The sequence below is a fragment of the Ambystoma mexicanum genome, chromosome 2q (genome assembly GCF_040938575.1).
Source record: "Ambystoma mexicanum isolate Mex_15411 chromosome 2q, UKY_AmexF1_1, whole genome shotgun sequence".
Lineage (NCBI taxonomy): Eukaryota > Metazoa > Chordata > Amphibia > Caudata > Ambystomatidae > Ambystoma > Ambystoma mexicanum.
The window spans coordinates 1303677279-1303693800 of NC_090924.1; the positions used below are offsets into that span (position 1 = coordinate 1303677279).

The following is a 16522-nucleotide window of genomic DNA, read 5'->3' on the forward strand; positions in this document are numbered from 1 at the left end:
GAGGGAAGGGGTTCTCACTCGCGTCGCAGTCTCGCACTGTAATTAGTTTGTGCGGTCCTGTTGTCTGATTTTTACTAATAAGTTGTTCACCAATCAACCAGAATAGTCAGTGGTCATTATTCCAGGACATGTGTATTCATCCATCTTAGGCAATATATCAAGATCTGAAATCAGCCCATCACTTAGTAAATAAAAATCGGCAAAAGAAAGATCTGCAAAGTCAACACTAACTCCACTGTATAGTTGGTACGTTTACTTGGAACAGACACGAAAGCCCATTGGCAGTGACAATACAGTCAGACAGGTACACAAGAACAAGAAGCCCTACAATGTAACAATAGGATTTCATAATAAAATAACAAATTGACTTGGCTTCAAAACAGCAAGAAATGTGATAATTACCATCCAACTACAAAAAGTAACTTTTATACATGACTCTATGCAGAACAGTGGCCATGTGTTGATTTTCTGGCATTGCCACTCAAGGTTAGGTGGAATGTTTCATCTTCCTGCCTAGGTGTATCATGTGCTAGGGTGTGATGTAACAGCAAGGACCATGCTTTCATATATGCTTCTTCACACACTTACACCATGTGCCGAATACTAAGCCCACCGCAGGACATGTAGTGCCAGAAAGTTGTACCATACTTTCAGCGGCTATTCATACGCAAGACACGCCATAAGATATTCTGGAAGAGCCCCTATGATGTCTGCAGATGAACTAGCCAAAGGAATACACCATAATGCCAGTTTTTAGGCCCCTGTCATACCTAATATAATTGGAATCTGGGTTATATTTGACCTCCTGCTGGCTCTGTTCATCATTACATCTGTGAATTTGAAGCTATGGTTGAGCAGCAATACGTGGAGCCAAGAACCTTTCACCCCTTTTCTTCATTTTGAGTATAGTAAATTATGCATGTGATTGAAACCTCCCAATTGGTACGGCCCAACATCTGCAATCGAATAGCTAGGGAAGGGAGCTGTGCACTTATTGTTTCAAGATCACATACTGTATCAAGTAGCAGGATGAAGTTCAGATCACCATTTTTGCTTGACAATCTATTGCCTTAACCACTCCCCCACACCACCAGTAAAGGTACTTGTAAGGACATGAGAAAATGTCTGCGATTCGGTGCATGCACTTTCACTCTGCATGTGCCCTAATCCCCACTGGACATGCTGCTTTCAATGTTTCAGTACGCAAGGGTGTTGGCATCACCATTAGTGCATTTAGACAATGAATAACAGCACAGCGCCTCTTTCGGCAGAGGAAGCAGTGCGGTTGAATACTGAAGTCTGTAGCAGTCCAATTTTCCCTGAAAAAATGAATTAAATGTTTACGGGAATATGGTGAAGGTGGTAAGGATGATGCAGAGGAAATAATGTTTCTACTTTTTCCAACCATGCCGAAACAATGGAACATAATTCATCTGGTGGTAGCGCTAATGTTGCATTCAATTACCATTTGGCCGCTTGACGAGGTCACAGTGCTGAACTGGATGGATGATAGTCGCTAACTATGTGCCTGATTTGCTCTCACTGTCCAGGGATTGGACAGAAAAAGACCCCTCTAGCTACAAAACAAAGCTATAAAGTAGAAAATAGCTCCCTCGAAGTGATACAGGCACAGCTATCAATGACTACAAGTTGAATGCCCCAGTTGAGCATTCCATGGTACAAAACATTTTAAAAAAGAAAACAGGAACACCTTTCCACATAGGTTTGACTTTAGTTTCAAACCTCTACAAGCAGGTACATCAAAGAGCAAACTCTAGTTATTGCTTCCGAAGTGATGATATATGATGCTGTCCACGAAGGGTTGTGACAGCCATTGAGGGCGGCTTATCAATGCAATACACGTTACACGGGAATGCAGATCATACAAGCACAAGGGGCCTGACAAAGAGGCATTTTCAGTCTTCAAACATTAGTGCAGGGACTGTGTCCTTAAACACTGATCATTTGGCACACATTGAATTACGTAAGGGTTGGGCAGTCAACTTGTCTTTAACAAGACGTTTGAGGTAAGCATTCTCGTCTTCACACTCCGTTAAGCAACGCTGCACAGACTGCGGATTGGGACCGCTTGCATTTCTTCCTTTCGCCATGTGTCACATTGTCACCCTTCTTAAAGTGTAGTGAGAGCTGCTTCATTCTGTTGTCCAAGGTGGTCACTTCTGAGGATTTGCTTCTATTGATGTTGTTGTTTATTCGATCACTGGTTTTGTTTTCAGAGCCTTCCGCCCTTTCACCTGTGGGAAGACATTAAGATTTGTTTTGTGTTAACCATATTTTATTAAGGATACACTACCAATGCATGTACAACATACTATAGAAAGAAATAGCAACATTGTTAGGAAAGATTTCATAGTTGTATGCAATTTTCCCTCCATGCGTCAACCCCCAAACTTTTTGCTGCTGTTTAGACACCATTGACTGACTTTGACAGAGAAGCATCGCCTTCAGCGGCACTCCTCTGGGCTTTCGCTCACTTTTTATGGGGAGACTGACATGCCCTTAAGACAATCAGTACTGGGAGACTTTGTTTCCCTTAGTCCTTTTCTCATGTTGCAACTTTTGTGCAACGTGTAACAAGTGTGCAATGTATCTTACCATACAGCACACTTGGGTCTATAGTCATTTCCAGAGGCCCTAGATACTCTCGCTGGACTTTTTATGAACTGTGCATATGTGTCATGGACAGGACTGGTAGCAGCTATCGTTTTCCATTATCTTTAACCCTTTCCTGCCATGGTAACCGCATTAACCGCATTTGGCACGAATATGTGGCTTGGCTCCAAAATGGCCATGCCACAAGGTTCTTTGTCCTGTCCTTTGGCCATCTTGCCCCTTCACCTTCCCCAGGTCGAGACAACCCGGATCAGTCCTTATTTGGGCATGCATTTTCCTGCGAATCCCAATCCTTTCGCGGGCTTTTGCATGCCTTGTGTGTGTGCCTCCAGGATGTGGGCTGGGATGTCTGGTCCCAATACACATCCTGGGTGCCAGAGAATCTGGAGTGTCCTGAATGCGTGAGACCACCGTGGTCTGTGATTGGTCCACGTATGGACTGTGTGTTTGTGAGCAGATCTCCCATTGGTTCTTCTCCGTTTTGGCGCAAAGGGAACTTTGGATAAGAGAAGGCTGGAAACACCACTACCAGGTCGACCTCCTGAGTTCTCACTGAACAAAGGATAGGATCCAAGTATCCTGCAACTACGGAGCTGAGTTAAGGAACCGCTGGAAGGTTTGGCACCCTGAGCCCACTGTCGTCCCGTGGGAACCCTCTGCATCTGGTCATCCTAGAAGGTCTGCGAAGACACTGCGACCCATTGGAACAGTGGGACCAACTATTCTCGGCATCTTCACCAAAACCTGCAAGTAAGCTTTCTTCGAAGTGTCCCTGGACCAACCAGGGGGCTGACCAGTTTACACAGAAGCTTTGCTCTGTCTCCGCCATCATTTCGAGGAGGCCCTCGAAACTTGGTATACTGCTAGCTCTGTGTCCCCGGCACCGTCACACCGAATTGTGTATACTTGGCATTCCCAGGTCAGAAGTGAGACGAGTGTGCCCGGACCGGAGTAAACGTGGTTACCGTGCTGCCCTGCTGTGGCAACATCCTTTACAAGTCCACTGCATTTGTGACCCTCTTGCCCCTGAAGCCTGCTGCAGTGAAACTGGGGCGATTCATCCACCCGGAGCGGAGAAATCACCACTGTCCTATTTGGGAATCCTCGCTGGACCTCAGGAACTAAAAGGTGCTGAGACGTCCTTTTTGCCGCCTTCGAACCTGCAACCGAATTGGACTAACTTGCTGAAGTTTGGGTCTCCTTGCCTCAGGGACCGGTGAGTAACCTTTACCCCAACCTGTGGCCCCTAGAGGCAGAGCCCATCTTTATGCACAAGTGCCCCTGGGGGCCCCTCTCCTGACCACTGTTATTGCGAAATAGCGACTCCATCCCAAACTCTCAAACTGCATCTGCCTTCAAGTGGAGGTCCTTCTTGAATAGTGGGAACTTATTCTTCATCGCCTTATCCACCTTCCCGAGCTGCTAGAGACCCCTGAAGAGACCCTGTTTTGCCCATTGGAACAACCACGTGTGTTGGCATACATGTACTATTGAGCACAAGTCTCTCCTCTTCTTAGGGCTTGGACTGCCTCTTAGTTAGGTGAATAACTGATGTTGAATTGGGCCTAAAGATTATCTGCACTGCCTGTTTCCCTCCCCTCTAGGTTGTCAACATATTTTGTGCAGTCATCCCTTTAGACCCCCCCTGGTCTGGTATATATATATATTGTATTGAGAGTGATGTATTGGTTTACTTAGTGTTACTGTGATTCTTTCCTATGGTCTATGTTACAAAGGCCTTGTAATAAATGTGTCTATATTTTTAATATAACACATGCCTGGAGTCATTTGTAAGTGTCCTTGCTCTGTGTGCTCAATGAGGTCCTTCAGTCACCCTCACCCCTCCTGAGACTTGGTCTTGACCGCCTGACATTGCTATCCTGTTTGGTCTGGCTTGTCCAGAGGTTACCCTGTTCCAAGAAACTAGGTTGGCCTTCTGAACCTCTGCCCCTTCTGGAAAGAGTTCAGAAATCCTTCTTAAACATCAAAACAGTATGTGTACAAGTCAAAATTAAGAGGACTTAAACTGTCGAAGCAAACACACTGAATTCAAGTTATGGGCCTCATTACAATGTTGCTGGTCCGGAAACAAGGGTGCCAGTAGGCTCACCGGCACCGTTGTTTCCGGACCGGCAAACTGCTAGTCTGCCTGCCAGAGCCGATATGCCTGACAGGTCTGCCCCTGCCGGGCGCAGCGGCCACAGTAGGCAGACTTGTCACAGGAGCACGGCACCATTGCTAATGGTGCCGGTGCTCCTGTGTCCCCACTCCCATAGAGTCCCTTAGAACTCTATGGGAATGGGGGTTAACAAATGTACCGGCGCCTGACTTCCCGCCGCCGGACTTGTTAAGCCTGCTCTTACCGGGAAGACAGGTGCTGGTAAATTATTGTGGGTCTGGTGCAACCTGCCGGTAGCACTGGCAGAGTTACCGCCGGACCCATAATGAGGCACTAATGTACAGAAAAATTATTTTTAAGGATAATGGGGAAGGGGAGGAGACATACAACATACTGACCATATAAGAAGTGAAGGGATGGGGAGTATAAGGAAAAAAGGGAAGGATAGGATGAGGGTAATGAATGGTCAACTAGCTAAATAATATCTTAAATAATATAATTATGTGCGGTGAGAAAATCAAAAAACATTCTCCATTTCAATTCATATTTGTGGTGCATTATTGGTGTTGAAGCATCACTGCCCTCCATTCTGTGAATATTATATATGAAATTCCACTATATTGTATGGTTGATGAGATCGGATCTCTTACAATATGTTGTGATAACCTTGACTGCAGTTAAAATGAAAATACATTTAATGATATGCCATACATTATCCCAGAATTTCCCAATAAATTTACATTCGACAAACATGTGTTTGAAAGATCTTTCAGTGTCATGGCAATTCCAACATTTGTTGTCTAAGGCTATCTTACATTTAGTAAAGGTTAGCAGTGGTAATAGAAAGTCTATGTCGAAAAAAGAAATGAGTTTGGGTTAGATTAGCTGAAACAGTTATGGTAGAGGCCTTTTTCCAAAAAGTCGGCCAGCCATGGTCTTTTAAGGTGATTTAACAGTCTTGTTGCCATTCTTGTTGTGCTTTCCATTGAGGGTTCTGGATGAAGTCATTAATAACTTCCTTGTAGATGTCAGAGGCTCAAAACTGGCGGTTATGCATATGCTTGTGTCTAATGACAGTAACTTGTCCTGAGGGTTCCAAAAGAAGCTGTAAATTATCTGTAATGGCATTAATTAGTGAAGAGTATTGGCAATAAAACGACTGAGGAGTGAGGTATTTCACCCTGAATTCATTGAAAGTTAACGGTATACCTTGACTGAAAAGTTGATGTACAAATTTAATTCCAATGAGAACCTAATTTTTCCAAAAGATGACTTTGCTGTTGATTCGTATTAGCTTGTTAAACCATATAAACTGTGATGTGAACTTAGATGAATTTGGAGAGAAAAGATACATTCTAGTATGTTTGGCGGTAAATTGAACATTAGTGTATTTTTTAAATCTATTATTTGAATCAAATGCATAACAATCAGCTTGAGAGAAAGGCCAAACCATATTATTTTCTGCATGGACCCATGTAGGGATTATAGAATGTTAATCTTGATAAAACCAACTCTGTGCTTGTTTTAGTATGAAGGCAGAATCTGGAAAACCAACCCCTCCAGAGGTAGCTTTTATCTTTAATTTACTGAGGGAGATCCTATGTTTTTTTCTTTCTCCATAAACATTTAGTAAGGCATGAATCGGCCTCTAAAGAATTTACTAGGAATAGGGACTGGAATCATGGATAAAATAAATACAGAATACTCAGGGAGGACATCATTTTAATGGATTGGAGAGGACCCCACAAGGATACAAGTAACAGGGACCACGACTCTAGAAGATTTTTGACTTTGGTTAAGATACATTTGGTGTTTTCTTTAATAAGATCTTTGATTGACAAACACATTTGCAAACCTAAATATTAGATTTTCTTAGAACACCGTCTCAAATGTTTTACCAGATGATTGTTACAGTAAATGTTTAGGGGAAGAATTTCGCATTTGTCCATATTTAATTTGTATCCTGAGGCTAATGAGAAATGTGATATTACGTTGAGCACATTCTGCAGACTCATTTTGGGATTCTTAAGGAATAGACGAATGTCATCTGCATATGCAGCCAGTTTAACGTTTAGATCACCAAAGGTTATTCCTTGAATGCAAGGATGTATTCAAATAGCTTCTGGAAAGGGTTCAAAGGCCAACATAAATAGAAGAGGGGAAAGAGGACATCATTGTCATGTACCTCTGCTTAAAGGAAAGAAGGGGGACATCTGACCGTTTGTAAAAATAGAGGTTTTGGGGTTAGAATAAAGAACTTTAATGAGGGAAATAAGAGTGTCATTCAGCCCGTGCCAACGCGGCGCCTCAAACAAGTAATCACACTCTACTCTTCCAAATTCTTTTTCTGCATCTAATGATACAGCTGCATAAGGTTCAGTTGAGTGGACAGCGACATTCAAAAAGATTCTAATATTAGATTCCGAGCTTCTTCCTTTAACGTAACCAACCTGGTCTTCTTTAATTAGTTTGGGTAGAAAGGGGAGGAGTCTGTTTGCTGAGATTTCTGCAAACATTTTACAATCAGTATTAATAAGAGAAATTGGTGTATAGCTTTGTGGTAATTCTGGATCTTTATTAGGTTTTGGGAATGCTAGAAGCATAGCTTTAGTAAAGGTGCCTACAGATTTAGAGTTAGAAACAAAATGAGAGAAAAGTTCTAATAGTTTAAGGTGTAAGTATTGATTTAAAGTGTGCATAAAAATCTATTGAGAATATATCGGGTCCTGGTGCTTTGCCTTTTTTAAGCATATGTAATGCTTCGATCATTTCAGATTGTGTTATGGGTGAATTGAGAGACTCAGCATTAATAGTCGGGTAATTTGAGCGTGTAATGTGAACTGGATAGCCCAGCCCTTTAAGATGAGTAGCAATTACCCTGGAGATGGATGGGGATGCATATTTGTATTCATACATCAATGATCAAAACGATTCAGGTAGTTGGCCAAAGGAAGTCTGTTTTAATATCAATTATCTAAAACAGGGAGCATAACGAACATCAACGAAATCGCTGGATTCTCTTAGTCAAGTATTCTTAGGAAAAACTGAGATCTTATACAAGAAACTCATCATCAGAGACGTAAACCTACGCATGTAGGAACGTCATCCTATGTGGCAAACAAAAAAAAACCTATGAGTATGGGTGATTGGCTCTGAGTGAACATCTAAGTATACGATCCACACTAGTGTAAAAAAGTGTGAACATGTGATTGGTTACTTAACATCAGGTGGGGCAACTAAGCCCTCCACAAAAATGACCACTACGAACGTCACTAAATACACAATGTTCCATTGGTTTGCACAATTATAGGACACCTAATTACATGGTCCTCTACAATTGGTTGGCACTCTAACCTCCATCAGAACGTTTCCATCTAAGTCTAGCAGCATGCAGGCTGGCCATCCAGGTGCTGGTGAGCTCGCCTTAACCATTGCTTCCCACCAATTAGCATATCAATCCCTCAGTGGTCTACTGTCCATTAGGCTTTGAAGCTCGGCCTTGAGAGTGTTCTTAGCTCTGAGAAATTCAGGGAGTGAAAGCACGCGCTGTGCTCTTATGCATAGGTGTGACCATCTCGTCCGTTCAACTTCATGCTTCCATGTGACTAGAGACCATAAAATCGAACCTTTAGTGCATTTAATACTATTTTTTAATCAAGCTCTGACGTCTTCCTTATTAGGTTCATGCCTTCTGAACAGGAGTTTTGTTCTTTCACATGATTTTGTATCGAATGCCAGCCTACTCCAGATTGATAAGACCGTGGCTTCTTTGGCTCACCCAGCCTCGTCTGCTGAGATTCACTTTGTAATTCAATTTGCTTTTTAACTGTGACACACTAGAAATGAGGCCCTCTTGCTACTGTCCAGCAATGCTATAATGCATAGGGGAAACATCAATCCTTTACTTGTCCGTATGCATATATGTATATATTGGCGCTTGCCGCAATCTACTCACTATAAGCTTGAGGCTAGCTTCAAGAATACTTTGTCTGCTTGCGTTTCTTTTGCATCTGTACACGTGTAAAATGACTTCATGTCTTCATCTGTTTCTGTGGCATAAGCTTCTTCACCTTGATCCCAAGATGTCACTTATCCTTGATCCTTTCTTGATGACTTATAGAATATTTGCATTCTCTAGTTTCTGCATCTCTTCTAGGTACGTCAGTTCAGCTCTGTGTGACGTCACCATTCATCTTGACCTTAATTTGCTCTGCTTCTTCAGGAATCTCATTTAAACAACCATCATATTTCCGTGTGGCGCAGGTGTGCCTTAAATTGCTTCCAGTAGGCATGATCTGGTGCGTTAGGATCATATACATTTAGGATTGAGTAGTATGTGGAGTTAAATAAGATATTCAACAGGACCCATCTACCTGAGTTATCAGATTCTGAATTTATAAGATTACAATCGAAATTCTTATTCACCAAAATAATAACACAATTTTTCTTGGCCAGTACTGCACTGACATACACTTTACCTATCCAAAGCTTCTTGAGTTTAGCCACTTCTGAACATGAAAGGGGAATTTCTTGTATGCATGCAATAGAAGGTTTGGATCTATTTAGGTAGGTGAGTACATTTTTACTTTTGATGAGATTGTGAAGACCTTCGACATTCCAAGATGATATATTTATGGACATAAGAAAGCAAAGGTGTACAATATAGACCTAGAAAAAAAAGTTCATTGAGTTCTTGGGGAGTATGACTATACACATTTCCTTTCAGTTATGGTAACCATTTTAGTTATTATGCATAATACATTAGCCTTAGGGGAAAAACAAGAGGAGAAGAGATATAGAAGGGGTAGGGGTGACAAACAGCAACATGAAAAAAAGAGCATTTACTATGACACTTAATATACCAAAACGATATGGCTAGCAGGAAACAGCCAAAACATTTCATGTTGAAAAGAGGAAAAGTGCTGAGGACGGGGCGCCAAACGAGATTAGGCCTATCAGGGCTCCACTCTCGCACAAATCATGTATGAGGAGTCAAAGAGATTTATTTGGGGAAACTTTATGGCATATTGTTAGAAGAAGGATTCAAAGTGTCCATTACTTCAGACCTTTGTGATTGAATAAAATGTTTCAATTCTCCTGGATTATCAAAAGAAGTGGTATGACCATTGAGAGTTAACATTAGGAGTGCAGGATGAACCATTCTGTATCTGGCATTCATTTGTTTTAATGCAGGGCTTAACAGAAGAAGTTCTTTCCTTCTAGCTGTGGTGGAGATATTGTATCCGTTCCAGGTTAGATGTTTGATCAGCTTTGCTTTTTTCAATATAAGCTGGACATGTTTAAAATCTAAGAGAGCAAAAATAAGAGTTCTAGGGGAATTTCTGGTGTTGGCTTGAGAGCGTTGAGGTCCAATTCTGTGTGCAAGCTGGATATCGAGTTGTAGTGAAGGGGATAGATCCAATAACGTAGTGAGCATGGTGACTAGGAATAGTGTGTTCTCCTTCAATTCCTTCAGGAAGGCCGACAATGCAGAGGTTGTTTCTCCATTTCCTGTTTTCCAAGTTTTTGGAGTGTTTTTGGAGTGCTTTAACAGTGTTTTCCAAGATTCCAAATCTATTAGTGATATCTTCTGCATCACTGACTCTGCGCTCTACTTCGGATATTCTAAAGTCAAAATCAGAGCACTTGTCATCTAAAGGTTGCAGCTTATTGTTAGTTGCTTCCATAAACGGTTTTAAGGCTCTGATTTCGGTTAATATGGCTAGCATGGCTGGGTCCATAGTTTCTTCAGGGGTCGGCAAATCACTTTTTTGCCTCCTTAGAGTGGTCCAGTCTTTGCCAAGGTTTTTCTTGGTTGTTGCCATATTATATTGTGGAGAGGTCTTGAGGATATTGAGTTTTCAGGTATTATATTGGCAAGAGAGAGCACCTTTTGCTGAGAAATTCAGACTTTAAAATACAGCTGTTGTAAACTTTGGGATTAAATACCCCTGTCATGCAGCTTGGTAGAATGATCTCTTGGAAACTTTGTCTGAATATCTGATAAATATATGACCAGTTACAGCTCTTCAAAAATCACAAAAATTAGGTTAGCCAGGTAATAACATTATATATTATTTGAAAGTAACTAGAGCGTTAATTTGCTTATGTTCACTGATGTTCAGTTAAAGCTACATGTTATCTTTAAGGGAGCCGTGTTGTGTGGAAAAGAGCTTCCATAAACTTAACAGTACTCATGCCGCACGTCAGCCGGGCCAGCTGACAGGAAATTCTGTTCTGCTTTTACTGTGACGCGCTGTCTCTGAGGCTGTGCCGCTCTGCTTTTTCCGCATTCAGACCATCAGCTTATTCAAGCACCGCAGCACTTTTTATGGTGTTTCGGAGGTGCTTCACGTTTATACCAGGTAATGCGGATGACTTCTTTGAGTTGAAATTTGATATTTAAAAGGTGCGGAGTGGAGAGCCGAGAGTTAGCCCGCCATCCCGCACAGCACCAAGCCACGCCCCCCGACATTAAGATTTAGTGTTAGATATTTTATCATGTAACAGAAACCTGGGTAAAGAGGGTTGAATATTTGCTGTGGCTTTTGACACAGTTTGCAGTAAATTTGATGTAAGATTGACCAAACGGATATCTCTTCCGATCATCAGATACTTGGATAAGATATAAGAGCCACCCAATCACTGACAAGCTTTATTTTTAAGACGATGATTGGATTTTTGTTCATATGAGCCTTGTCTTATTATGAGCTATGTGGTACAACTCTACACAAAAGGGATTATCAAATATCTGAAGGGCTGAATGTTTTTGTGACCAATTATGATATAACGCCAAAAGGCAGTTCTATATTCTTAACTTGTTAGAATTATCCATAACATAGCGTTTTCAAGTATTCACCTGCCTCAACATGCTTTAATCAATGAATGTAATCTACATGAGAGTGACATTTGTAGAATACATGCAATATTCGCTATTATTGAAAAAGTCCCAAAGCAGGTGTCTTATCTTTATAGGCCTCCATGGTTGAGTATCATGTTTGTATGTCTTCTTCATATGCGTGGTTCCGTCTATTAGAATCACCTTGTTTGGGCTCTACCTTATTTGTACGGTGCAGAGGATCTGCTGAATAAACCAAACCACCATTTATTTTAACTAGAAAGTCTGATTCTGGATTTCCAATATCACAAGGGCATTTCCCCTAATAGGATGTTGTATAGCAACTATAAATCCATTATTTATCAATTGGGCTCCCCAGTTCAAGTGTGTATCTGATGACAGCATTATTTAAAAAGTGAGTTGAAACCTTTCACTATTGGGTGGATTTTTGAAAAGCGTTGTAAGGTTATTAAACATGAACAGAGACTAAGTGAATATTCATGTTTGAACTTAATGGCATTTTTATTGATTCCATACAGTATTGGTGCACTTGCATCTTTTTGTTAGACCCTCCTTTTCTTTTACTCTACCTAACCCTTTCTCTGTTCTATAAGGCGCACTCCCTTTTTACATTTCTTTTGCTTGTTCCCAGAAAAACGAGCAAGCGAGATTTAAATTCGGTCTTAGAGGTGTGTCCTTTTTAAAACTCAGCGGATCAAGTCCCCTGTATCCTCAAACCAATTTGACCTTATTATTCCACCTTTAGCCTTTTTCGTTTTACAACGGTTTCGCTCATTTCCCTTCAAAGAAGCAACACAGATGTAAATGTGTGAGTGCAAATGATAAACGATGCAAAAGCATGGATGTAAGGACATGTAACGTCTGTTTCATTGTTTTGTAGTACACGGCCACCAATTATATGGTGGTGAGCAGGATCCAGAGTCATTGGACAACCTCATTATTTATCAATGGGGTCGAATCTGGTGGGGGCGGGGGGAGTATGTGACAGTCTGGGCCTGGTTACTTTTTAAATTAATCATTTATAGATTATCATACAAGTCACTTGTTTGATGTTCAGTAGTGACCCTATTTCTTAAATGGTTTGATTTTAACTTGAAAATTGATGTGGCGTGCCTCAATAGGTTCGGATAAAATGTCTACGCTCTGCCAGTCAATTGCCTGATAGCTAAAAAGGGAAGTGTTTGTTGATTTTGATACTTTGACCCCTCTGATACATTTGACAGCTCATAGCTTGAAGGGAAAGCAGCACTTGGCATATATAGGATCTTAACAATGGATTGAAAATAAAGCTAGTACAAAATTGTCACTTCACGAACTTGAAGCATGCGTTGCCACAATATGCTGCCGTCATTGTGCGCATAGGTGCGATTTATTTATTTTATTCAGCTGTGGGAATTACTTCTTTTCTCAATGGACTTGAAAATCCCCTTGCCCCTTAACTCTAAAGCACACTTACTTTATTTTTAGTAGTTTGTCTTTTCACCTCTTGTGCTGAAATCCCCCCATGGTTGAGATGCCTATTTTTATATGGCCTATACGAAAGAGGTACCTCGCTCTCCATGTTGGCTGCAAGTGGGGTTAATGGTCACATGGGGCAAGCCAGCACTCGGATTCTGGGCACATAACATTGCAGAACCTGTACGTTTACTATAAAGGCAACATAAAGAACCCAACACTGTAATCATATGTCACTTGTTTTGTTCACTGTAATGGAGCACACAAACCAACTCTTATGTGTAATAGCTGTAGTGAATGTATTATAGGTATATATGGCCATACATCCTCGCAAATCGTCAGATAAGGGAACTAAATTGATCTGCCCAGGAGTACACAATTGGAGAGAGCCATGATTAGAACCCAATTCACCTGAAACCAGAGTCACAAACCCAGTTACTAGATCACATCATCTCCTCCCAAGAAACAGGGGCTTGTTGGTTTCTTTAGAAAGTAGTACATTTCCCAAACGCCAGCTATTTTTGAAAGGGCTTGGCGACTAGAGCCTCCCTGTCATGTGCATGTTGGTGACCGAAGCCTACATGCCTTTTCTTAAGTCCCAGCTAACCTAACTTGGCTATGTTTAGTGCTAGAAAGCAGCATGACTCTTTCTCTTATGAATGCATATGCGCTGCGCACTGCGAATATTCATACATTAATCGTACTCCTCATTGGAGCTGTGTGCTATATTGACCCACTCGACGGCATTGCCACACATCACTAAGCTGCATTTGCGCAGAAACAACCTGGCTGCGCTGGTTCCTGTGCGTACCAGGACCTCAAAACTGCCTCTTGGCAGCAACAAAAAGATGGGTGCACCATCCTGCCAAGCCCACTTCAGGCAAGATGGAACAAGGCGACACTCTGAAAAAGTATGCCAGTGTGTTCTGAAACATAGAAATGGAATGGCGTGAAAAGGCAGCACTGCTTTGTGGCAAAAACCAAAATATCCATTGAAAAGAAACCCTTTTTCACCTTTAAAAATGTTGCTCTGACACTATTTCCATCTGTTCTTCCTCCAACCACTGTGATTAATAAGGCCCTGCCATGCCCATGCATATCCCCCCTGCCCCCCAGCAAAACCAAGCCTATTCCAGAATGACAGGTTGTGCCAGCCAAAACCTGAAAACCAACAAAACCTGTTCTGCATCAAACACGGAAAAGTGCTTAACTTTGGCTAAAAAGCATCAAAATCACTGTCTGAAAAGGAATCAGAGCTGTAGGTACACATGTCAGTTTTATGGAGACCTTTGCCTTGTCCAGACTGTTGTTTAAACCAAATTGGAAAGACAGATGCCAAACTGAATTTAAAGGAAGAAATGCTAGCAGTTTTCAACACGTGTAAAAATGGGCTTTGCTGACTGAAGAAAAAAAATTGCCTATTTAAAAAGTAAACTGTTGAAGGAAAGCCTGCCATTACCTAGCAATGTGAAAGGGTTTGTGGCTGGTGATAATACACACATAGGCTATTTTTATTCCACAGGTTTGTTTTAATTCAGGACTCAAAATAAGAAAATAAAGATTAAGACACATGGGCTGAGTTTGCAAGCTCCAAAAAAAACAGTTATTCAAGTGCTATCCCTGAAACATCCCTCTAGGAAGGGAAGCACACTATAAACTTCCAGGACACGAAAGTGATAATTGCCAGCTTGAAAAACTTTGAATGGGCCAGGACAAAGAAAGTTCACACGCTCTCAGACATTCGTCTGTGCTCCAGGCTGGGACAATGGAAGTCCTGGGACACTAACCTGTGAAGTGTGAAGGGGCAATAAAAACTTCAATTAAGCTGAGAAACCCCCACCATGCTGAAGGAAATGACAGTTGGCAGCAGTTGAAGTTCAAGAAAAAAAAGTGGACCCAGGAACAAAGAGATTGCCATTTGCTTCTAAAGACTATTTTATAAATAAACGTTTAAGACTTTTATCTCTGCAGCAGGACTTTTGAAAAAAGTAAATATTTCACTGTTTAGAAGTAATTTTATGGCCTTTCTTTTAAGACGTCATAGGTTTCATTGCTGCATAGGGAACAGAAGTTACAAAATATGATCGATTACAAGAAAAGCATCCATGTTGCAAATGTGAATTTTTGTACATAAATCCCCCATGATAATCCACACCCATGTATAAAGTTCTAGAATGTGGAGTAATATAAATCCCATTGAAAAGTGTGAAAAACTGGTAGAAGGGTGAAACAAGGTCGCACAGACTGGAGGATTGGATTGATCTATGCAGCACATAACATGTAACCTGTGTGTATAATTTGCCAAGAGATTGCAATGATGTAAACGTATGTTTTTGGCAAAATCAGATTTTAAGTAAAGAAAATGTGGGAGTTTTTGGACCTCATAAACCTGACATCCTTCCCTTAGAAATCCAACCAGTTGAGAGCAAGGCGGAGACTAGCACCCCTGCCCAATCCAAGTAGATGCAGGGCGTGCTTAGTAAACCCTGCCCAGCCTATACTTTGATGATGTCACTAGGCATTATAAATAAGGGTCCCTGACAAGACTGAGACACACACTCTTGCTGATTTCCTGTGCTGCGTTCCTGTACCGGTCATCTTCCTGATCCAGACTCCAACTACAAGGCCAAAACATTGCTGATCCTGCTCGAAGGTCCACTGCAAAACCCAAGCATTGCTGGCCCCATTCCCAGTAAGGCCTCAAATCTGAAAACCACAAAAATTCCCCAAAAAACAGAGGAAAAAGCTGTGGTGTTTTGGGGAAGCATCCTGATCCCACTCACTGCATGCTGCTGCCACTCGCTGCTTGCTGCAATGCTGCCATCCAGCTAACCTGTGCCATCCAGTGACCAGAACTATCCTTTGGTATCCAGTGCCTGCCCAGCTGATACTGTCACGCTGATTGTGTCCGGCTGTCCTTTGTTAGACCAGATCCGTGTGGTGACCAGAACGCTGACTGTCCCAAAATCCTAACTAAAGTGGACTGAGTATCAATAGTAATCCATAGAAATCCATAGTACATCTAAACCCATAGCCTATCTTGTCTTTGTTCTCATCCCATCTCTAAGCTATCCTGTTCTGACCCCGATATCTTGTTAAAATTGTCAGCATTCTTTCCACCCTGCTATTGATTTCTAGTGCTAGAACCATCTCTTTAGTAATTTTGTCTTGTGAAATCATAAACTATTAATCCTATTTCGAGTGATTGGACTGGTTCTGCCAGGGCGGGCACAGGGGAACTAGGGTTGAAATCGCAAATCAACCCTCGAGCTTACTGTGTCCCTCTTTGGTGGTCTAGCCTGAATACTCTAGTGTAGAGTAAAACTGTTCTTTTCAAAATTGATTTCCTTTCCTTTTTCACCGCTTCATTTTACTCAAAACGCACCTTTCTAGATCTTGCATAACTCATTCAATTTACCAGCTAGAGACTTAATTTCGCTTTCATAGTGTACCTG

General features: G+C 41.5%; 1 protein-coding gene across 1 annotated transcript in view; it reads right to left on the reverse strand.

The window, feature by feature from the left end:
• Nucleotides 1-238: 238 nt before the first annotated feature.
• The window catches only part of SH3BP5 (SH3 domain binding protein 5), a 477928-nt gene continuing 461644 nt past the window's right edge, over nt 239-16522 (reverse strand). Inside the window, exon 9 of the mRNA XM_069648745.1 lies at nt 239-2255. Within this exon, the coding sequence (XP_069504846.1) occupies nt 2044-2255 (212 nt within the window). The 3' untranslated portion in view covers nt 239-2043. The remainder of the gene's footprint in view (nt 2256-16522) is intronic.